General features: G+C 42.5%; 1 protein-coding gene across 1 annotated transcript; it reads left to right on the top strand.

Annotated features, from left to right (window-relative positions):
* Nucleotides 1-9,609: 9,609 nt before the first annotated feature.
* Nucleotides 9,610-23,145, top strand: NCR3LG1 (natural killer cell cytotoxicity receptor 3 ligand 1). Its single transcript, XM_033416185.2, has 5 exons — nucleotides 9,610-10,773; nucleotides 12,026-12,373; nucleotides 17,320-17,646; nucleotides 20,083-20,111; nucleotides 20,904-23,145. Exons 1-5 carry the CDS (start codon nucleotides 10,584-10,586, stop codon nucleotides 21,039-21,041), a joined length of 1,032 nt encoding a protein of 343 aa, XP_033272076.1. The 5' UTR covers nucleotides 9,610-10,583; the 3' UTR covers nucleotides 21,042-23,145.
* The last annotated feature ends 1,461 nt before the right edge of the window (nucleotides 23,146-24,606 follow it).

Below are 24,606 nucleotides of genomic sequence, written 5' to 3'. Positions count from 1 at the left end.
GAGTTCCCTATGCTATACAGTAGGTCCTTATTAGTTATCTATTTTATATATAGTGGTGTGTATATGTCAATCCCAATCTCCCAATTTATCCCTCCCCCCACTTACCCCCGATAACCATAGTTTGTTTTCTATATCGGTAAATATTTCTGTTTTGTAGATAAGTTCATTTGTACCCTTTTTTAGATCCCACATATAAGTGATAATCATATATTTGCCTTTCTCTCTCTGACTTACTTCGCTTAGTATGACAATCTCTAGGTGCATCCATGTTGCTGCATATGGCATTACTTTGTTCTTTTTTATGGCTGAGTAGTTAGTTATGCATTAGTAACCTTGCTTAAAAAAATTCAAGAACTGAGCCAGAACAAGCAGCAGCAGCAAGTGGTGAAGACACCAAATTGAAAAGTTTGGATTTATGGTTACCAGCACTACCAAACTGTTTACTGAGATAAAAGCAAAGCAAAACAAAACCAATAAAACCTTTTATTTAATTTCAGAAATTCAGGGATTTTTCCAAATATTGCCTATAGAGTTATGTAGAAAAAAATTTACATTTCACGTTTACAGATATCTACAGTTTTCACAAATTAAGTTTATATTTTAATTGATATTAGTCATGTTCTTAATGATGAATGCCATGTACCATCTTGGTTGTCAGTCAGCCCTTGACAGTGTATTTTTACTTATAGGCTCACCCTTCCAGTTGCCTTCCAAGCTCTGCCTGCCTGTTAACAAGTTGTTTTGTTTTGTTTTTTAACAATTTTTTAACTAGTTTTGATTATAATTTGTTTACAATCTATTGTAAGCAATAGATATGACTTTTGCTATGCAAATTTTCTTACCTGTTTTTTTTTGGCCACGCCACACAGCTTGTGGGATCTTAGTTCCCCCACCAGGGATCAAATCCAGGCCCATGGCAGTGAAAGCACCTAGTCCTAACCACTGGACTGCCAGGGAATTCCTGCTCCTTTTTTTTTTTTTTTCTCCTTTTGTTTTATCCTTAGTAATAAGTATGTTTCCTAAGACTGTCCAGGATTATGAATATATATCTTGCAGTTAAAGTGTTAAAATATTTCATTTTAGGGCTTCCCTGGTGGCGCAGTAGTTGAGAGTCCGCCTGCCGATGCAGGGGACACAGGTTCGTGCCCCAGTCCGGGAAGATCCCACATGCCGCGGAGCGGCTGGGCCCGTGGGCCGTGGCCGCTGGGCCTGCGCGTCCGGAGCTTGTGCTCTGCAACAGGAGAGGCCACAACAGTGACAGGCCCGCGTACCACAAAAAAAAAAAAAAAAATTGCATTTTACAATTCTTATAATTTTGCTACTCCATGAAATTTTTTAATGAATAATGATTTTAAAGTTGTAACTTGTCTGAGTATTTTAAAAATAAGGGAGGAAAAAATAAAATTCCATCTACTAGCTCTCTTTGCCATCTCCCATGAATCATTGTATTAAAATGTTATTTTTTAATTTTAGTCCATTTAACATCTCCTTTTTAGTGATATGAAAATATGTGTCATTTAATTAAATCCTCACCCTCACTTTACATTCCCTGTGTATGGAGTAAGTAACACATGTACGGCTTATGCCATTCTATATTTGTTTTGTACCATGTGACTTTACCTATTTTGCTGTCCACTATTACTCTTCACTTGTCAAAGTGATTTGAGTTTGCTTTACTTTTGAACTTTATCCTTTCTTTTCTTGGTGTTGCTACTTCATAAATATGTCCTTGTTAGAGTAGTGATGTATTATAGATTATTTCTTTTTTGAGACATATTTGCCATGCCCCTTTTTTTTTTTTTTTTTTTTGCGGTACGCGGGCCTCGCACTGTTGTGGCCTCTCCCGTTGGGCTCCGGATGCGCAGGCCCAGCGGCCATGGCTCACGGGCCCAGCCGCTCCGCGGCATGTGGGATCTTCCCAGACCGGGGTACGAACCCGTGTCCCCTGCATCGGCAGGCGGACTCCCAACCACTGCGCCACCAGGGAAGCCCTGCCATTCCCCTTAATGTTTTAAACATTTTTATGGTAGTACTGAAGCATTTTCCTCAAACACAACAATTTAAAACTCCTATATCTTTGTGTAGTGATTCCTTCTTGTTCTATAGCATTGAGTAATGTGTATTAGAATTTGTATTTTAACTTTTTCCTGACCAAATCTCAGTTCTAATCCTGTATTCATTTCTTGTTTCCTTTGATGTGTATGTGTTTTCACTCTCTGATATTTCTAGTATGTTTCATTGAGGGTCAAGGTTGATCTTGGGGAAAAGAAAACTATGTCAGCAGAAAAGTCAGGTTTTCTAGAGCTTGTTAGACAAGAAGGCAGTCCTTGCTAGAGTGGTTTCTGAGCACGGTGGAGAGTGCTTCTAACCCTGAAAAAAGTTTCTGACTCATGAGTAGAGATTTCCTGACTCCTTCCCTTTAACAGAGTGAAACAGCTTACAGAGCAAAAGCGTCCAGATTGTGGTGAATGTCCGTTGTCCAATTCTTTAGCTTTTTTATACCCTCCTTAAATAATAATAGTATTTAAAAATACTTTGTGCATCCCAACAGACATTCTCCATCTTGCAGTTGTTAATAAAGGAAAATAAGTATTTTTTGGAACAGAAAGACCAGGACATGAATTTGGCAATCTCTGATTAGAAGAGAAGTAGCATATTTTATTGTTTTATCATCACTTTTGCCTGGATGATCTGAGTTTTAGTTAAGTTCCTCTCTAAGTACTCTCCCATTTTTCTACTGTTGTATTGACTTTTCCACTATTGTATTTCTAATGCACCTCCTTAATCATTGGAGAGTTCCGAGGGATGTAGAATGTTGTAGCACCATTGTTAGAGGTCTTAAGGTATCATAGCCACCAGCTTCATGGGGCTTATTATCCAGACTTTCAAATGAATTCTCCTCTTCCCTCACAATCCCAAATAATAATCTTTTCTCTAAGGAAGTCTGTTACTAATTAAGATTTAGAGGTGATTTTATTAAAACAGGATTAATTTCCAAAAGGTTTATATAAAAGATAAAATAGAGGCTAAATCTTTTATTTTAAGGACAACAATTTGAAGCCAGTTAATGCTCAGAGTGACTGTTTCATTCATTTGGAATGTTTCTGGTGACTTCCAGGTAGTTTGGTCTGCCCCTCTCTATCTAGTTTAAGGACCTAAGAATGGAAGGGCCCTGGAGGCTGAAGTACTGTAGCCAAGGGGGAAGAAGGAGCCCCATCCTGCTGAAGGTGTTTCTTTCTCTGAAGCAGTTAGTCCAGGATCTATTAGCAAATGAAAGTTCTAAGCCCTTGCAACTTTCAAAGTATCCGTCTGTGTACCAATTCATGTAGCCTCTAATTGAAAGATCATATTTTTGGAAAGAATATGTGTTTATATGTAAGCTTGTGCCTAAAACAGGTCTGAAGGGAAGACCATTATTTATCCTGTGTTTTTTGAAAAAAATTGTCTTCTGAAATTAAAACATAAAAAACATTTTTTCATTATTGCTTTTCTTTCTCATGAAGGAAACCTGTGTTGCATAATCCATATTTAATCAATATTTATTATGTTTTAAAAACCATTTAATAATGATGGTTTATATATCCTATTTTGTCAGAATTTTTTAATTAATCAATTAATTAATTTTTGGCTACGTTGGGTCTTCGTTGCTGCGTGTGGGCTTTCTCTAGTTGCGGCGAGCTGGGGCTACTCTTCGTTGCAGTGCGCCGGCTTCTCATTGCGGTGGCTTCTCTTGTTGCGGAGCATGGGCTCCAGGTGCACAGGCTTCAGAAGTTGTGGCACATGGGCTCAGTAGTTGTGGCTCGTGGGCTCTAGAGCGCAGGCTCAGTAGCTGTGGCTCATGGGCTTAGTTGCTCTGCGGCATGTGGGATCCTCCTGGACCAGGGCTCGAACACGCATCCCCTGCATTGGCAGGTGGACTCTTAACCACTGCGCCACCAGGGAAGCCCTAAGGTCAGAATTTTAAATATCTTTTATTTGTTATTACTAATTCTGGGGGATTTTGAAAAGTTTTCAATTTAAATGAGTTAAAAAAGTAAGCATTTATAAATATGTGGCCAGACATGTTCTGTTGATTTTAAACTTTGGAAAGAAATTTTATTAGTTTTAAGTATCCTCAGTTTAATTCTTTTTGGCTTATTTAGATACTTTGGACTATTTTTAAAACTACAAATAAATAATTGGATTTCAATTTGATAATTAGGAAGACAGAGAGTTTATACGACTTTGTTATTTTTTTTAATAAATTTATTTTATTTTTATTTTTACTTTTGGCTGCGTTGGGTCTTTGTTGCTGCACGCGGGCTTTCTCTAGTTGTGGTGAGCGGGGGCTACTCTTCATTGCAGTGCACGTTGCAGTGGCTTCTCTTGTTGCGGAGCACAGGCTCTAGACATGCAGGCTTCCGTAGTTGTGGCATGTGGGCTCAGCAGTTGTGGCTCGCAGGCTCAGTAGTTGTGGCTCATGGGCTCTAGAGCACAGGCTCAGTAGTTGTGGCGCATGGGCTTAGTTGCTCTGCGGCATGTGGGATCTTCCCGGACCAGGGCTCAAACCCATGTCCCCTGCACTGGCAGACAGATTCTTAACCACTGGGCCACCAGGGAAGCTCAACTTTGTTATATTTGAATTTGTCTTTTGACTATATGTTGTAAGAATTCTTCCAGTGCAATATTTGTTGGAAAATATTATTCTAGTCATCATTTGTATAGGTTTATATTTAATTATATTAAATGTAAAATCAGAAAAATATGTAATATTTGTTGTAATTTTCTGGGGAAAAAGACAAATTTGACAATGTTGAAAGAATGAATTGTTTGAAAAACACTAATGTTGTACATTTTGGCTAGAATATTAAAATTTGTAATTTGTACATATCCTACATTGTTATTTTAATAGTATCACTAGCATATTTATTTTCTACACTAGATATTGAGCAAAAACATTTCTTTTGTGCGTGTGTTTCCGGCTAGCGTGATAAATGCTTATATGCATGTATGTAAATGTAACATGGCTGAGCCTTTTTCTTTTACCTCAGTTTAAAAAAATGCCAAACAGCACAATAGCCATAACTAAATTATCTATGGAGTGTTTACTTTGGAGGTGAGATAAGTTAGCTAACAAAAATACTTGAGAATAAACATAATGAGGCAACTTTTATACAGGGAAATATATTTCCACTATTCAAAGTGCTTCATATATTCATAGAAACATTAGAAAATGTAACTCTGCCTAAATAATGCCATACTCTTATAATATAATTTAAGATGTTAAATTCAAATGAAGTGATTTATCATTTCTAAAAACAAACAAACAAACAAGAAACACTAACATTGCAGAGTCATAGAGCCTCAGGGTCTTAGAGATCATTTACCTGGAAGGGACCTCTTCTCCAGCATTTCCTCGTAGACTTTTATCCAGCCCTGCTTCCAGTGATAGGACTGAAGTGGAAATCACAGTAGTTACCAGGCTTGTCTCCAATATTGGAATCACCTAAGAGCTTCAAAAAATACTGATTCCTGTGTCCCACCTCCAGAGATTGTGATTTCATTCTTCTGGAGGGCAGTCTGGGCTATGAAATTTTTAAAAGATCTTCGGGTGATTCTAATGTGCAGACAAGTTTGGGAACTGCTGGTAGATCATGTGGAAAACCAATCAACATTAGAGAATCTACGCTGGGGAGGAAACCTGACTGATGTTATGAAGGCTCTGTAAGCATTTAAATGTCACTTCAGTTACATGCACGCACACACCAGTGTTTGTAATGTGTAGGAAACATTTCCACTTAAATTCAAGAACCTTTTAATAGCAAGATATCACAGTGACAAAGAATCCATGATAATGGGATAGTGGAAAGTACTGGGGGCTGGGTGTTAGGACCCTGGCTCTGTCATTCTCCAACTATATGATTTTTTTTTTCCTCCTAGTGTCTGGAGAAAAAACTCTAAAAGTTCTAGACTGTGAGCTTTTACTAACTTTACTAACTAAAATTTCCTAACTTTTCCATTTGAAAGCATTTCAGATTTGCAAAAAGCATGCAAAAATAGTACAAAGAATTCCCATAAGCCCTTCATCTAGCTTCCCCAAGTGATAACATCTTACAAAGTTATTAAAATCAGGAAATCAACATTAATACAATTTTACTAACTAATCTGCAAATTTTGCCAATTATCCCACTAATACACTTTTTCTAGGCTAAGAACAAATCCAGGATCTCACATTGCATTTAGTTGTGTGTACATGTGTGTGTTTGTTAACTCTGACAAAAAATTATCAAGCCTATCCAAAAAGGTTGCAGCAATTGTACAGGTAATTCAAGTATGCCCTTCCCCTAGATATATCAGTTCTTAGCAGCTTGCCACATTTGCCTTCAAGCTTTCTCTCTGTATAATTCAGTTTTTTTTACTGAAGCATTTCAGTAAAAAAGTTTTTTTTTTTACTGAAGTTTCAGACATTGTGATCCCTTACTGTAAATATGTGAGTGAGCATCTCCTAAGAACAAGGACATTCTTTTATAATAACCGTCTTATAAAAATTATCCTCTTATCAAATTCAGGAAATTTAACATTGTTACTATGGACAAAGGATGTGGTCTGCCATTTCAATAAAGAAAGGATGTTGCTACCCTCAAGCCATCAGCCACCATAGCTGCCCACAAGAGTGCACCCTGAGGAGAACTCAGGATGGAGATAAACAGGATACTAGTCCTTAGAGAGTTGAAGTGCATATCAAAGGCATGATTTCAGTGAGCCCAGATTCTTGCATCTTCCCTTACATAGAAAAGTGCTAAATTCATTAACCTGAGATGTCTGGTTTTCTTTAATTAACGGTAATCTTTTAATGTTCTGACGACCTGTTTTTATTGTTTTTGTTTTTTCCACAAAAACTCCTATACAGTATATCCTGGTTCCTCCCTTACCTCTTTGGAACAGCCCCTTGGAGCTATCTGAGAGGCTGTCTCCCAGGCTTCAGTCCTCATTAAGTCCCCTGAATAAAACATAATTCTCGGGCTTCCCTGGTGGCGCAGTGGTTGAGAGTTCACCTGCCGATGCAGGGGACAGGGGTTCGTGCCCTGGTCCGGGAGGATCCCACGTGCCGCGGAGCGGCTGGGCCCGTGGGCCATGGCAGCTGGGCCTGGGCGTCCGGAGCCTGTGCTCTGCGACGGGAGAGGCCACAGCAGTGAGAGGCCCGCGTACCGCAAAAAAAAAAAAAAAACCACATAATTCTCAACTCTTAGGTTATATGTTTTTTTTCAGTTGACATTCTAATACTATTGATCTATTATAACATCTGGTCCATATTCAGATTTCACCAGTTGTCTGAATACTGTCCTTCATAGTAATTTCTTTTTTTTGTCATCTAGGATTTAATCCAGAATCAAGCTTTGCATTTACTTGTCGTGTCTCTTTTATTTCCCTTAAGCTGAAATAGCTCTTCAGCCTTTCTTTGTCTTTCATGACATTGATATTTTTGAAAAGTACAGGCCAGTTATTGAATGGCCCTCAACTTGCATTTGTCTAGATCAGTGTTTCTCAAAGTATGTTCTGTGACTGGTACTGGTCTATACACCAGTGTCACCCAACAATGAGGGGTCAACATAGAAACTGAAATTAGTTATGCCTTTGAAAATAATTTTATGTCTGTTTTATAATAAAAATGGGAGCTTATATTTTTATGTCTTGATTTCCTTTTTCTAAGAATTCATTTTTGTTGTATTTTATAAAATATCAGTCCCCAAAGGGTTGGATATTTTCTTTAAAAAGGTCCTTTGTCACAGCTACTTTGAGCAGCACTGGTCTAGATGAGCTTTGTGAAGCTAAGGACTGTGCTTTATTCACCTGAATCCATTATATTCAGACCGTACCTGGCAGAGTTCAGTGAATGGTTGCCTGTGGGATGACTTAAAATGGCCATTCCTGGGCTTCCCTGGTGGCGCAGTGGTTGAGAGTCTGCCTGCCGATGCAGGGGACACGGGTTCGTGCCCCGGTCCGGGAAGATTCCACATGCTGCGGAGCGGCTGGGCCCGTGAGCCATGGCCGCTGAGCCTGCGCGTTCGGAGCCTGCGCGTTCGGAGCCTGCGCTCCGCAACGGGAGAGGCCACAGCAGTAAGAGGCCCGCGTACGGCAAAAAAAAAAAAAAAAAAAAAAGGCCATTCCTTTATTAGAGACACATGCTGAGTTCAAATCTGTCTCTCCATAAATTCTACATAGGAACCTTCCTTCTGCCTTCAAAAACATGCAACATGTCTACGCATATACTTATGTGTTAGCTTTTCAGAGAGTTAAAAACTGATAATAAGTCTTAAAGCCCCAGTCTACTCCAAGCAAAAGTAGCTCCATTTCTTTTACCATTTGTAGTGATTAGGATTAAGTTTTGCTGAAAATAAGAACACCTCAAATAAGAATGGCTTATTGACTTTGTTTCTTATGTTCTGCAAGCTCAGAGGTGTCATTCTAGGGCTGGTAGGGAAGTTTCCCAAATCATCAGGGACCCAGCACCCCTCTATTTTGCTGTCCCATTGTCTCCAATGTGTGACTTTTACACTATGGTCCAAGATGTTTGCTGATGCTCTAGCTATTACATCTGCATTCCTGCCAGCAGATGGAGGAAAGGGTAAAGAGCATATCCCTCCCTTTAAAGACATTTCCCAGAAAGCACACAAAACACTTCCATTTATATTAATTGGGTCAGAACTTGGTCATATGGCCACAGTGAGCTTGTTCTGCAGATAAGGGAGAATGTAAATATTTGTTTAGTTACTGACAGTACCACTAACTCAAAATTCACTGTGCCAATAAGACTACTCTTTATTGGGATTTGATCCACAGCCCACAGGATACTGTAATTCTTACAACAGTCCTGCAGGGAAGAATTTACGACCTGAATTTTAGAGAAGTGGAAATCGAGGCTGTCGGGGGTAGAGGGGGTGAGGTAACTTGCCTTTTGTCCTGCAAAGAGCAGCTGGTGTAGCTGGCATTTGAGTCCAGTTCTGCCTGTGAGTTTCTGTAGGTTACACTCTTTTTAAAGATGTGAGAAAAATAATTAAATAGGATCAATGAGACTACTGGAATGCAAGATGCTGGAGAAAGAGATATGTGCGTTTATAACAACAGCAAATGCCACTTGTGTTCTGAACTTGGCAGTTAAATTGATTTTAAAGGTGGTCTGGAGATTGTAAAACTTGATCACTGAGCATTTTGTTTTGCTTGGAGAGGTCACAAGCCACGTTTTGGTTAGTAAGGGGAAATGGGCTGTTTTCAGACATTTGACTGAAGCATCCTGGAAATATAAATTTAGCTTTAGGTTTCAGTAATATAAGATTTTTTTTTAAAGAAATGTAAGTTGGAGCTGGTAGCAGATGTTCCTATTCTATAAGTTTGCTTTACAACAATATGAAAACACGTGACATTCTTTACAGGTTGAAGGGTTTATTTTTTGTATGTCGGCTGAAAAAATACGCGCATCCTAAAAGTTATGGGTTTTTTTTAACATCTTTATTGGAGTATAATTGCTTTACAATGGTGTGTTAGTTTCTTCTGTATCACAAAGTGAATCAGATATACATATATCCCCATATCTCCTCCCTCTTGCGTCTCCCTCCCACCCTCCCTATCCCACCCCTCTAGGTGGTCACAGAGCAGCCAGCTGATCTCCCTGTGCTATGCAGCTGCTTCCCACTAGCTATCTATTTTACATTTGGTAGTATATGTAAGTCAATGCCACTCTCTGAGTTATGTTTTATTCGGCGGGAATTTTTAGGACTTCAAGCCCAGGAGGCAGCATCTCAAGTAACCCTGAGAAAACTGCTCCAAGGAGGCGAGGGGGCGGGTTTTGCAACAAAGGGCAGGGAGTCGGGAACATCAAAAGATTATTGTAATTAAAGAAAACCAGATACCCCAAGTTAAGGAATTAAGCCCATTTCTACGTATGGGAAGATGCAAGAGTCTGGGCTCACTGAAATCATTCCTTTGGTATGTACCTTAACTATCTGGGGCCAGTGTCCTGTGTTTTTGTAGGGAGTGGCTGCGGTCTGATGGCTGCTAGATGGCAGGTATTCTTTCCTTCCTGAGTTGCCTCAAGGCTCACCAGCTTACCTTCTGGTGGTGGCTACAATCCCCGGTGACTGTGACAGCCTCTGTTTACTGATATGTTAGGAAATAATCCATTTCTCAGTATCAAAATAAAGAAGGACTTTTCAGAACCGTAAAAAAAAAAAAAAAAGTAATGTTAGTTTACCATGCTGATGGTAAGAACAATTGCCCCCAATGCGCTCCTGCATAGTGGATCTTCCTTAGAGCAGCGTCCAGGCGATCGGATCCTGGCCTCAGCTTATAAAGCGAACGTAGAGGCTGACGCGAACCCTGTGCCCATGCCGGCCGGCGCGCTCGGAGGCAGGAACTTCCTGCCCACTGCTAGCCGCTCCCACTCCCGGCGCGCGCGCGCAGCCGGTGGAAGTGTGACTGAGAAAGGCGCTGTCAGTAACTTTCCGTCTCTGTGAACGGAGCAACCAAAACGACTTCTCGCAGAGTTGCAGAAGGTGCAAATGCGCCATTAACTAATTCTGCGTAAAGTTCCACTCACCGCGCAAGAGATGTCCCGTCACCCACTCCTTAGGACCTGCCCACTCCTAAGAGGAAGAAAGCAACTAAGAGAAAGTTTGAGGATGCAAGTTCCGGGAGGCTGTGGCCACGGCGCAGAGGGCGGGCGGCCCAACGGGGTGGGGCTCCGTGCTGTGTTCCCGGTTCTGGTGCTGATCCTGGGGCTCACGCTGCTCACCGCAGGTAGGGCAGGAGGGAGAGAAGGAAGGAGGCAGGGAGGGAGGAGGGGTGGCTTTCACTACGCAGTGAGGTCCGAGTCCGGCTGGGGCTAAATATCTTAAAAAGCCCCAACCAACCCTGAACTCTGTATTGTGAAATGCGGATTCATTTACTGATTCAACAGTTGTATACTGACGCCTGCTATGTGCAGAGTCGGCACTTGTAGGAGTCTGTGAGCACACGCTCTGATGTTCTGTAAACCTCTGCTTCTCTTGCATCTTGCCAGTTGCTGGAACGGAGAGGCGTGAAATAAGAAATTTACTCTGGGACTTCCCTGGTGGTCCAGTGGTTGAGACTCCACGCTTCCACTGCAGGGGGCACGGGTTCGATCCCTGATTGGGGAACTAAGATCCCGCATGCATGCTGCCAAAACAACAACAACAACAACAAGTTTATTTCCCACAGTTCTGGAAGCTGGGAAGTCCATGATCAAGGTGCTGACTGATTTGGTTCCTGGTGAGGGACCCCTTCCCGGCTTGTAGGTGAACACTTTCTTACTATATCCTCAGGTTTGGAGAGATGTCTCATATTTCTCATGTCTCTTATTTTTTATTTTTATTTATTTATTTTTTGGCTGCATGGCATGTGGGATCTTAATTCCCCGATCAGGGACCAAACCCATGTCCCCTGCAGTGGAAGCACAGAGTCTAAACCACTTGACCGCCAGGAAACTCCCTCTCATGTCTCTTATAAGAGCACTAATCTGATTCATGAGGGCTCACCCTCATGACCTAATTATCTCCCAAAGGCCCCTCCTCCAAATACCATCACACTGGGGATTAGGCCACAACATGTGAATTTGGTGGGGACACAAACAGTCCATAACACATCCGCCAAACACATTTGTGGATTAGAAGCAACATTGCTAAGATGGCAATACTTGCCAAATTGATCTACAGATTCAGTTCAATTCCTATTAGAAACTTAGCTGACTTCTTTGTAGAAATTGATAAACTGTTTCTCAAATTCCTCTGAAATTGCAAGGCACCCAGCATAGCCAAAACAATCTTGGGAAAAAAAAAAAAAAAGAACAAAGTTGAAGGAGTTTATGTGGATTAATGAGGGGCCATAAACTAAGGGCCTTTGTATCTGAAGACCCCTCCCCCCTGCCCCCACAAAAAGGGAAGTTGTTTCCAATTATATGGCAGTGTTTTAGAGCCCCAGGCCTATGTTTCTTCCAAGGGTCTTCTATAACACAGTTCTCATATTGCCCCAGGTTTTCTGGAAGTGGAGATGGCAGGAAGGACTCAGATGGTTTTCCTGAATGAAAATGCGACTATCTTTTGCAAGATCCCTGGTTTCCCACACCTGGACATCAACAGTATGGGTATCACCTGGTTTCGGAAGGCTCAGTTGTCTGAAATAGAGATCAAACTGTTTGAATTTTTTGGAGACCACAAAGTGGCATTCCGACCTGGAGCCAACGTGTCTCCATGGAGGCTGAAGAGGGGGGATGCCTCACTGCAGCTGCCTGGGGTCCAACTGTGGGAAGCAGGAGAGTACCGATGTGAGTTGGTGGTCACTCCTCAGAAGGCACAGGGGAGAGTCTGGCTGGAGGTTGTAGGTGAGTGCCTGAGGGCAGTGCTCTGTGATTCCCATGGTGATGGGGCTTGGGGTGGAGATGTAGATGGGCCAAGTGGAGCAGAGCATGGGCCTAGGAGTCACATAGACGTGGGTTTGAGTCCTGGGCTTCCATGGACTTCTAGACAACTTCGGACAAGTTATTAATCACGCTGAATCTCAATGCCCTTCCCTCTAAACAAATGTAATAGTACTTTTCTAAGAGGATTGATTGTAGGGAAGAGGCTATGAAAAATGCAAGGAGGATGCTTAGAATAGTGTTTGGCCCATTTTAAGTTCGCAGTAAAAGATAGTCAAAGTAATTATATAATTTCCTTGGTGTGTGGACAGTTAGTCTTCACTGAAGAGGTACCTCTGAAAGGTAGCTGGGGAAGGAGAGAGATTGCACTCTGGTTCCATGGATCTGAATCCTATTCTATCTAACTTTGTTGCTTCCAAACTGAGTGATTGGGTCAGCCATTTAACATCTTTACACGTGAATTTTCCCATGTGCAAATGAATTTTCCATGTGCAAAATGAGGCAATAAGTCATACCTGCCTCATAGTGTTCTGAGGATTACACAAGATCATGTATGAAAATGCTCAGCCAGTGCTGTTGTGAGGTAGGTGCTCAGTCAAGATTTATAACAACACTTTTCCCTAAACACGTTTTTGAGCTCCACTTTCTTCTATTATAAATAGGTCAGATACTCTGTGGATGAGCTTGGGGCTGCCATAACAAAACACCACTGACTGGGTGGCTTAAACAACAGAAATTTATTTTCTCACAATTCTAGAGTCTAGATGAGATCAAGGTGACAGCAGGGTTGGTTTCTTCAGAGGCCTCTCTCCTTGGCTTGTAGGTGCTTGTCTTCTCCTTGTGTCTTCACCCCCTCTTCCCTCTGTATTTGTGTATCCTAATCTCCTCTTCTTATACAGACATCAGTCATATTAGATTAGGATTCAACCTAATGATCTCATTTAACTTGCCAACCTCAATGAAAACCCTACCTTCAAATATAGTCACAGTCTGAGGGACTAGGACTAGGGATTAGGACTTCAACATATGAATTTGAGGGGGGCATACAATTCAGCCTGTAACTGAGGGGCAGTGTCTGTGAGCCCTCCATAATTGTACTTAAGACTTTGAATGTTTTGTACATATTAATTTTGGTAATGGGGATGTATATTAGAATTCATTTCCTCTGCAACTGACAGAAAGCCTAAAATAAAAGGGTTTTTTTTCCAAAAATTAGATACATTTTATTTTTTAGAAGAGTTTTAGATTTACAGAGAAATTGGAAAGTTAGTACCGAGTTCCCATATTACTCTTGCCTCCGCACCCCACTTGCCCCATTAGTATCGTCTTGTATTTATGGTATATTTGTTATAATTGATGAATTGATTATTCATTAATAATGTTCTTTTTCGGTTAGTATTAGTTCTCTTTGGGTTCTCTTTGGGTTAGTTCTCTTTGGGTTAGTATTAGTATGGTATATCTTTCTCAATCCTTTTACTTTTAATCTATTTGGGTCCTCATTTAAAGTGGGTTTCTTGTAGAAAGCACATGTTTGAGTCTTTTTTTTATCCACTATGACAGTCTCTGTCTTTTAGTTGATGTAGTTAGACCATTCATTTAAAGTGATTGCATATATAGTTGGACTGATATGTATTGTGTTTGTATCTGTTTTCTATTTGGTGCCCTTTGTTTTTTAAATTTTTTTAATTTAATTTTCCGCCTCTTTTTATGCCTTCTCTGTTTCGTTTTTTTTTTTGTTCTTTTGCGGTACGCGGGCCTCTTACTGTTGTGGCCTCTCCCGTTGCAGAGCACAGGCTCTGGACGCGCAGGCTCAGCGGCCATGGCTCACAGGCCTAGCTGCTCCGCGGCATGTGGGATCTTCCTGGACCGGGGCACGAACCCGTGTCGCTTGCATCAGCAGGCGGACTCTCAACCACTGCACCACCAGGGAAGCCCCCCTTCTCTGGTTTTAATTGAATATTTTATATGATACCATTTTCTCTCTTTTCTCTGTATATCAATTATACTTATTTAAAATTTATTTTAATGGTTGTCCTAGAGTTTGCAGTGTACATTTACAACTAATTTAAGTCTGCTTTCAAATAACACTGTATTGCTCCAAGGGTAGTACAGGTCCTTAATAACAGAGTATTTCCAGTTCTTCTCTCCCATCTCTTATAACATTACTGTCATTCATTTAACTTTTTCATATGCTATAACCACCCAGTACATTGTTGCTATTATTATTTTGAATGAACACAATGATCTGTTAGATCTGTTAGTTATCTGTTAGTTATCTGTTAGTTAAGCATAAGAAAAATAAATGTTTTATTTTGCCTTCATTTATTCCTTCTCTGACACTCTTCCTTTCTTTTTGTAGATTCTAGTTTCTGACCTATATCATTCTCCATCTCTATGAAGAACTTCTTTTAACATGTAGCAAAGCAGGTCTACTGGTGACAGATTTCCTCAGTTTTTGTCTGTCTGAGAAAGTATACTTCATTTTTGAAGGGTAATTCTTCTGGATATAGGAGTCTAGATTGGTGGGGTTTTCTTTCTTCGAATACTTTAAATATTTCACTCCACTCTCTTCTTTCTTGCATTTAAGAAGTCCCATGTCATCCTTATCCTTGTTCCTCTATAGGTAAGTTATTTTTTTCCTCTGGCTCTTTCAAGATTTTCTCTTTGTTTTTTGCATTTTGAATATGGTATACCTAGGTATAAATTTTTTTTTTTCTTTTTTTGGTATTTTTCTGCTCAGTGTTGTCTGAGCTTCCTGGATCTGTGCTTTGGTGTCTGTCATTAATTTTGGAAAATTCTCAGCCATTATTTTTCAAAATGTTCCTTCTGCTCCTTTCTCTTTTCTTTTTCTGGTATTCCTATTACATATGTTACCTTTTGCTGTCATCTCACAGTTCTTGGATATTCTGTTCCCTTCTGGGTTTTTCCCCCATTCTTTTTTCTCTTTGCATTTCAGTTTGGGAAGTTTCTATTGACATTTTTAAGCTAGCTAATTCTTTCCTTGGCACTGTGAAGTTTACTGATGAGCCCATCAGAGGCATTCTTCATTTCTTTTATAATGTTTTTGATTTCTAGCATTTCCTTTTGATTCTTTCTTAAAGTTTCCATCTGTCTATTTACATTATCCATTTGTTCTTGCATATTGTCTGCTTTTTCCATTAGTGCTCTTAACATTTTAATCATTATTTAGAATTCTCTATCTGATAATTCTAAAATCTGTGTCATACGAGAGTCTTGTTCTGAGGCTTGCTTTGTCTTTTCATACTTTTCAGCATGCCTTGTAATTTTTTGTTGAAAACCAGATATTATGTATCAGGTAGTAAGAACTGAGGTGAATAGGCTTTTGGTGTGAGAGTCTATGTTGTTTTGGCTAGGCGTTAGGCTGTGTTTAGTGTTAATGCTGTACCTGTAGGTGCCAGAGTTTTCCCCCTTCCTTGTTTTGTTTGAATTTCCCTATGAACACCTTAAACAGAGCCTGTGTTTAACAGCTCTCTCAGTTGTAATCTGTTACCATTCTGGAACTCTGTTGATGTAGTGGTAAGGTGTTGTGGAGGAGAAGCAGTCTATACTCTTATGGTTAAATCTCATTCTTTTGAGTTGCCTGAGCCCCTAGGCTGTCTCACCTTCAGAAGTGTTTCTAGGTGAGGCGGGAAGGCTAGAGGGGGCTGGAGTTGGCTAATCATCACTATCCCAGGTCAGGCAAGACTCTGGCAAAGTCTTTTCCCTTGAGAGCATCCTTTATTATGGAGAATGCACTGGGTATATTTTAAATAGTTAACTTTTCCTCTCCCCATTGCTCAAAATAGGAGGGAATTTTTCTTGGATCTTCACAGTGAGAGCGTGGTGGGATTCTGGGAGGTAAAACTCATGAAAGTGTTGTGACCCCCCCCTAAGACTGGGCCTTTAGGAGTTTTTTATTCTCAATCTAGTCCACACTTATCCTTTAGCAGTTTGTCAGAGTTACTGCTTAAGTGTGTCGACCAGTTTATTACTCCAGTACCTTCTGCTTAAGGTTTTATGATCTCGGCTGTGATTCTCTCAATCTGCCTGTCTTTTTTCAGGGTGGTGGTTTGCCCTGTCACCTCAATTCTCTGATGGATCTAAGAAAAGCTGTGGATTTACAGTTTGTTCAGCTCAGCTTTTTTTTCCTTTTATGAGGATAGAAGTGATGACTTTAGGTCTTTACATGTCAGAGGGAAGCGAGAAGTCAATAGTGCTTTTAAGAAGGTAGTTTATTTTCCTTTCACAAAACTGTAGCCAACCCAGGGCATGTATGGCAGTTCTGTGATCATCTAGGACCCAGGATCCTTTTATGTCATCACTTTGCCATCCTCAACCTGCATTTCCACCTTGTGCTTGGAAATGTCTTCTCCATCTCCAGCCATGACATGGTATTGCAGCCATTCTGCAAGAAGGAAGAAGTGGAGGGGGAGAGACACTGTTCTTTTCTTTAAGATACCCTTGTTATTTCAGGAGACTTCTTAGAAGTTGCTCTCACTACTTCTGAATACATCCAAACTTCCAGACCCTTAGTTCACATGCCTACACCCAGCTGCAGAGAAAGGTGGGAGAAGTAGCTTTAACTTGGAGGTGTCTTTGAAGAATAGAGATTCGCAGCAATTAGCAGTCTCTGCCACAACACTGTTCCAAGGCTTTCCTCAGATTCTCAACCGTGTCTATGACACAGAGGGGCTTAAGAAACTCTGCTTTATAAAATTGCTGTGAGTTTCGGGGTCACAGCATATCGGCACCCTGCCAGCACTGGAACCAGCATACCCAGATCATTTAGCCTAGGCAGAATACCATTCAGTTGACTCACCTTTCCTGAAGGCTTGCCATGGGTCTGACATTGGGCTAATAATAAGCAAGTCCCTACCCACCCTCAAGGCATGATTTCTCTCCCCTGGCAGCTCACCCAGTCAGTAGCTTGTTTCTGGAGCGAGCCGTGATGAAAGATAATGAAGACAGACATATTTTGTGTAAGTCAAGTGGATTCTACCCAGAGTATATTAACATAACATGGAAAAGGTGGACCCAGAAGGATCCCCAGTTCCAGGAGATTTCTGAGGACGTTATCACTGGCCCCACCATGAAGAATGAGGATGGTACATTTAATATCACCAGCGACTTGAGGCTGAAGCCCTCTCTGGAAGACAATGTGACCATCTACCAGTGTGTGGTATGGCATGTATCGTCACTCATGTGCCAGAGTTTCAACTTCACCCCGATTCTGATAGGTAAGCAGCCCCCTAGACATTTCCCCAGCTCTTCCTCTTGAGGGGAATATAATATCAACTTTGGTTCCCACACAGTCTAGGGGAATATGGGGGCCAATAGGGAAGGAGAGAAAGCTTGGTCTGGTTTAGCTCAGCCCCAGAGTCAGCAGTCCAGCTTAGGTCCTTAAGCTGGGACAGATGGTCTAATAGGTAGAGAGTGGTGACGACCTGGCTTCCAGGGTCATGGCTCTGGTCCTGCTGGTCCAATGCATCTGCCTAGAGGTGAGGGAGGTAAGGAAGGCAGAGGCTAACCAGTGGCCCTGGGAAATGTGGTCAGGGTGTGCCAGGTGGGGCTTGGGATGGCCCTGAAGGGAGAGAGAAATTGTTCCTGGAAGTAAGGACTAGGGATTGTGTGGGTGGGTGGTGTGTGCAGGGATGTGTTTAGGATACGTGTGGGGCATGGGGAATATGAAATTGAAATATGCTTTGTGTGTATGGTATAAGGCATTTGTCTGGGTGATATGTGTATGTCTTAGTGCGTATGGGCTGCTATTGGGTTGGCCAAAGGTTCATTCGTTTTTTTCCATAAGATGGCTCTATTAGCACTTAGTTGTCTTTAACTTCATTCAAAACAATTTTGTGAGATTGTACGTGACAGCTGTCGTATCAGTGTGCATTTAAAAAAAGACATCAAAATTGGTGAATTTTTGTGTAGCCATTTTAATATTGAAGATGGAAGAAAAAAAGCAACATTTTTGGCATATTATGCTTTATTATTTCAAGAAAAGTAAAAACACAACCGAAATGCAAAAAAGACTTGTCCAGTGTATGGAGAAGGTTGCTGTGACTGATCAAACGTGTCGAAAGTGGTTTGCGAAGTTTCGTGCTGGAGATTTCTTGCTGGACGATGCTCCACGGTCAGGTAGACCAGTTGAAGTTGATAGCGATCAAATCAAGACATTAATTGAGAACAATCAACATTATACCACGCAGGAGATAGCCAACATACTCAAAATATCCAAACCAAGCGTTGAAAATCATTTACACCAGCTTGGTTTTGTTCATCTCTTTGATGTTTGGGTTGCACATAAGTTAAGCAAAAAAAAACCTTCTTGACCGTATTTCTGCATGCGATTCTCTACTTAAACATAACGAAAATGTTCTGTTTTTAAAACAAATTGTGACGGGCGATGAAAACTGGATACTGTACAATAACGTGAAACGGAAGAGATCGTAGGCAAGCGAATTGAACCACCACCAGCCACACGAAATGCCAGTCTTCATCCAAAGAAGGTGATGTGTATATGGTGGGATTGGAAGGGAGTCCTCTATTATGAGCTCCTTCCAGAAAACCAGACGATTAATTCCAACAAGTACTGCTCCCAATTAGACCAACTGAAAGCAGTACTTGACGAAAAGCATCCAGGATTAGTCAACAGAAAACACATAATCTTCCATCAGGATAATGTAACACCACATGTTTCTTTGATGACCTGGCAAAAACTGTTACAGCTTGGCTGGGAAGTTCTGATTCATCTGCCGTATTCACCAGACATTGCACCTTTGGATTTCCATTTATTTAGGTCTTTACAAAATTCTCTTAATGGAAAAAAATTCAATTCCCTGGAAGACTATAAAAGGCACCTGCAACGGTTCTTTGCTCAAAAAGATTAAAAGTTTTGGGAAGATGGAATTATGAAGTTGCCTGAAAAACAGAAGATAGTGGAACAAAAGGGTGAATACGTTGTTCAATAAGTTCTTGGTGAAAATGAAAAATGTGTCTTTTATTTTTACTTAAAAATCGAAGGCACGTTTTGGCCAACCCAGTACAACAAATTGCCACAGACTGGGTCACTTATAAAGAACAGAACTTTATTTTTCACAGTTCTGGAGGCTGGAATTCTGAGATTAGTGCGCCACTATGGCTGAGAGCCCTTTTCCAGGTTTCAGACTTCTCATGGTGTCCTCACATGGTGGAAGGGGTGAGGGATCTCTCAAGGGCCTCCTTTATAAGGCACTAATCTGACTCATGAGGGCTCCACCCTCATGACCTAAAGCTCCCCAAAGCCCCACCTCCTAATACTATCGTATTGGGCATTAGGATTTCAACATAAGAATTTTGAGGGGAGATAGACATTCAGTCTACAGCAGTATACAAGTGATACAGGGTAGTGTAGTAGTATGGAAGCTTTGGACGTATGCATGGTATGTGTATATTGTATGTGGTGTTTGATATTGCGGTGTTTTTCTGGCAAGTGCTAAGCAGGCTGTTTGATGTGTGAAGGTGTTAAGTGATAGGATGGAGGATGCAAAGACATGTGGCAGAAGGTTGGTGGTTCTATCTCTGACAGGGAAGATGATACACAGCCACACAGATCCTAGAAGCAGTCGTGTGGTCTTCTTTGGCCCCTGCCAGTAGGTTTCCTCTTAATGTTCTCCTCTTCTTTCTCTCTGCAGAATCTGAGAAGAAAACTGACTCGTGGATTGTTTGGTTGTATATTGGATTGATCTCTGCTGGACTGATCCTATTAATTTTATTTTTATATTTTTTTCTTTGGAAAAGATAAGAGGCTGCAAAGCAAAGTTTAGACTTATGTTTTGGAGTAGACTCTGGGAATTCAGAATTCATTGCCAATGCATGGTGTTGGGGAGTTCTCAGGGTTGATGCTGGGATATTCTAAGTGTGTTTATGGTGTGTAGCTTTTTCTGATGTGTTGGGGAGGAACTGTCCCATTTGGTCTCCATGTGGTGGCCTGGGACTCTGAGGAGATGCATTGTAAAGCCCCTCTGCCTTCTCATAATAAAGTCTCACTGTAAATCGAACCTGACCTCATTGTTCACACCAGTCCTGTGAATGATGTGGGCTGCACTAGTGTTCTCACATATAGAATCCACAGCTCAGAGAGGGGAATTCCTTCCCCCGGTTGCTCATATTTTGTTAATAGCTCAATGAGATAACTTACCACCCAGATTTTACTGGTTTAACCAAGAACTTCTAACCCTAGTGAGGGTGTTTCCAAACTAAAACGTTTCCAAACATGTTTATCCCTCTGGCCCACATAGCAAATAAAATAACTCAGGCTGTTGTTAAGACCAGTGTAAATGTGTTGGTTAAATGGTTCTAGGTAATAAAATTGCCTCCAGTTATTTATGAGCCTGCCAAGGCAGAATCTGTGCAATAGCTAATATATCTCATTATAAATGCTTTAGGAAAAGCAGAACAATCGATTAATCAAGAAAAAAGGCTGTTTGTCTAAAGTTGACCAACTGATTCATAGAGCCTGCTGGAGGGTGAGAGACACCGGAATCAGAGCCTGCTAGAGGATGAGAGACCCTGGAAGCTGGAGCTAGTTGCTCTAGTGGAGGCCAGTCTGGATCAGATGACAGCCACCGGACATGTAAGCAAATCTAGCTGAGATCATCAGCATCAACAGAACCAACTCTCAGATGCATGAGAAATACTTACTTTTTCTTTTTCTTTTTTTGGTGGATGGGCTGTGTCACAGCATGTGGGATCTTAATATTCCCGGCCAGGGATCGAACCCGTGTCCCCTACAGGGGGAGCATGGAGTCTTAACCACTGGAGCGCCAGGGAAGACGCTTTGTTTTTCTTGCTTTCTTTTTTTGAGAAATACTTATTTTTTCAAAGCCACTGTGTTTTAGGGTGGTTTGTTACATAGCAAAAGCTAACTGATACAACTCCCCAGGAAGTTGAATTTTGACCCAAAAGTGTGGTTGCCGTGATGTGCTGCTGAGAGCCCCTCCAAGACAGAGCCTGCTATGAAGAGTGTACTTAGCCACCATGTTCCAGCTATGGTATCTCAGGGATCTGCTGTAGCTTTTGAGCTTATGCCATGCTCTCCTGGCCAGCCAATGGCCGATCAAGGCAGGAATCTTTGGAGCTCCCTGTTGGGGTGGCTGAGATTTTCTTGGAGTTGCACTGTCATCTGACGCTCTTGCTAGCCAATCGTCCTTTCTTCCTCCCTTCACAGGTATAAGACCTATGTCAAAGTTTCAGTCAGAACTGTAGTTATTTACTTCCGTCTGGTTTACGCTGGCGTATCTTCCCTTCCCCAATAATAATGGCATTATGGGGAAAACTGGAGTTGATCAAGTGAAGAGTACACAGAGGCAGGGCTGCGTAATAAATTGTGTAGTGTATCACTGCTTTACTCATTGGCATCAGTGCCTGGAAGGACCTAAGTATGGGGGACAGAGAGAAGTTCACACTCCTGTACCCAAGTTGGCCGGTCTGATGTGGTGGCCTGCCTTTCACATCACTCCAGAGTTGGGCCAGCCCAGAGTGGAAATAGAGTAGGGTGTAGGTAAATGGAGATGTACAATGCCCCAGTCAGGTGGTCCTGGCACAGAGGATGCCAGTAATCTAGATTCTAATGCAACAAACCCACTCTCTGGAACTCAGTTCTGACCTTAATCCCATTGTTCGGCCTTTCCGCAATTCCTTTCAAGTTGGAACAGATCTGTTGTTCTTCAGGCCTGCCCCAGTCTAGGGTCAGCAGCATTCATGTCTTCTTCCCCCAAGTCTTCTGCATGTCTTGGTACAATAGGGTGTCTGACACTGGACCTGGGGAGACCTCAAAGGTGAGCCCAGAGATGTGTGGGGAGCCAGGGCTACTCCCTGCAGCAAGCTCCCTAGGAAAGTTCTCCCTAAAAGAAGATGTTGGAGAGGAACTCAAGAGCAGGACAGAGCTGGGAGGATGCTACCTGAGGAGAATGGGTTCTATAGAAGCTGGGTGAGTCCTCCCCAGCAGAAAGGCTGGAGGTCCACCTTAGTGGGCCACATGTGGGCCATGCAGTGACTGGCTGGAGATGCCAAATCCAGAGGCATTAGGCCTGAGCAGGTTTCCAGTATGGCTAGGGGGCTAGTTTTCCCAGACTGGCAATTCAGTTTCACTACTAGAAGAGGGTGGCTTGGCTTCCCTCCTCTCTTGGACTCAGGACTGAGGCCCAGGACACATGTCACAACACCTGTTGTGAGTTGGGGACAGACAGGAGTGGCAGATGTGCCCCATTAGTCTGCATTGCCACCTGACTGGCTGTGGGAAAGGTAGCCTGGAAGGTAGGGACCCCAGTCCATTTGCAAGAAGGCAGAAGATGGAGGGTTCATCATACACATGGGTGGGAGAAAGTGTTGGTGAGGTCCTGTAATAGGGAAGAACCTTTGTATTCTATTACAAGTTAATCACTAAAGGGATGTTGCCTATAAGCTTAAATTATACCCCTGGGAACCCCGCCTCCCACGTAATGAGTATTAAGCTAAAATACCTTTGTTTAGCTCAAAGGAAACATCCTGACCAGGCCCACCTGTGAATGACTGCAGGAAGGAAGAAATTAACACACACCCTCTGGAGGCTGACAGGAACCAGGACATGTTTGACTTTACCCCCTCCCCTTTTAGCATAAAAGAAGCCTGAATTTCTAACTCAGGCAAGATGGTTCCTGGGGGCACGAGCCACCACCTTCTCTGTCTGCTGGCTTTATGAATAAAGTCGCTGTTCTTTGCCCCAACAACTCGTCTCTTGATTTATTGGCCTGGCATGTGGCGAGCAGTACAAGCTTGGACTCAGTTAACAGTCCCTCTGGCTCCCTTGGTGTTTTGGACGTGATCTAGGCTGTCACTTATCATAGCTGAGTCTGTATCAGTCTCCAATCTGGGGCCTTCCTGAGTTGCGCTTTCGCTTCCTGTTCTTGGTCTAGAGACACGACGCTTGAGATCAAGGTGGCACCCCTAGAGAAAGGTGGCGCTCAGGAGATTGGGACTGTGCAGCAGGGGGAAGGGAGCAGGGCTGTGGTTTGAGACAGACTCGGGTTCAAATCTTGGGCCTGCCACTTACTAGCTGTGAGATGTTAGCAAGTTAACACCAAGTCTGATGCCGACTCCTCATCTGCAAACCCAGAGAACAGTGCCTCTGTCAGCACTGGACCACAGTGACCTGAGATACATCCTTGGGATCTGGAGAGCCAGCTCTGCACACAGGGTGTGGACGAGCTTGGACTGCTACATCTGCTCTCACGTGACACCCGGTGCTGTCCGCGAGGCGGAATATCAGAAACAAAATTCTCGCAAAAGTTCCTGCTGGGCTGAGTGGAGCTCAGGGGAGCTCCCTTGTCTAGTTTAGACAAGTGCCTTAAAAAGGGGCTGCCCCCAAATGGTGGGAGCACTGTCAGTGGACAAGAACATCCGGTGGAGGGTGTCAAGGAAGGTCTGGTCCAGCTGTCCCTCCATGCCTGGAACTTTCCAGCTCCTCCCTGAGCTAAGCCTAAAGGCTAGGTAGGGGTCTCAGAGCGGAAAGCCTCGACCAGTGGTTCTGAGTTTCGGGGATCAAGTAGGTCTTGTCTGTGGTCAGCAGGTGGCGCTGAGCCCTCAGTTCTGCCGGTTCACTGTCACCAGCTGTTTAAGGTGCATGAGGGAGTGGAGGAAGGTTACTCTGGATGGTCCCCAGGGAAGGTGCTGCCCAGGGGCTTCTCATTAGTGAGTCTGGCCTCCTGCTCTGGTCTTAAGGACTGTCAAGCTGAGTCCCAAGAGCCAGGCACTGTCCCCAGAACTCTGGGCCAGCTCTGAGGAGCTTCTCATCCCTTCTTCCTCTAAGCCAGAAACAGGTCAGCTCAGCAAAGAATCAATGTTGGGGGGTCTGTGGGTGCAGAGAGGGGGCATCTTAGAGCTTCGACCAGCAGCTTCCTGGCCGTTCAGGCCTGCCTCTGGAGTAGCCTGGGACAAACTCTCACTGATCCAGCCAAAGCCCTCTGCAGGCCTCAAACTGCAGCATTGACCTTGGCTTGTCCTGTACATTATCCACCATTCATTCATTCATTCAGCACTTACTCAGGGCCAGTCACAGTGCTGAATCAGGCACAGTCCCAGACCTCAAGGAGCCATGGACTTGGGGATGGGGAGACGGACCCATAAACACAGGCAAAAGTAGAATGCCCACAAGCACAGAGGAAGGGAAGGGACCATCG

This window comes from Orcinus orca, chromosome 8 (assembly GCF_937001465.1).
Source record: "Orcinus orca chromosome 8, mOrcOrc1.1, whole genome shotgun sequence".
Lineage (NCBI taxonomy): Eukaryota > Metazoa > Chordata > Mammalia > Artiodactyla > Delphinidae > Orcinus > Orcinus orca.
Note: the sequence above shows the minus strand (reverse complement) of the source record. Positions and strands in the feature narration are given on the sequence as shown.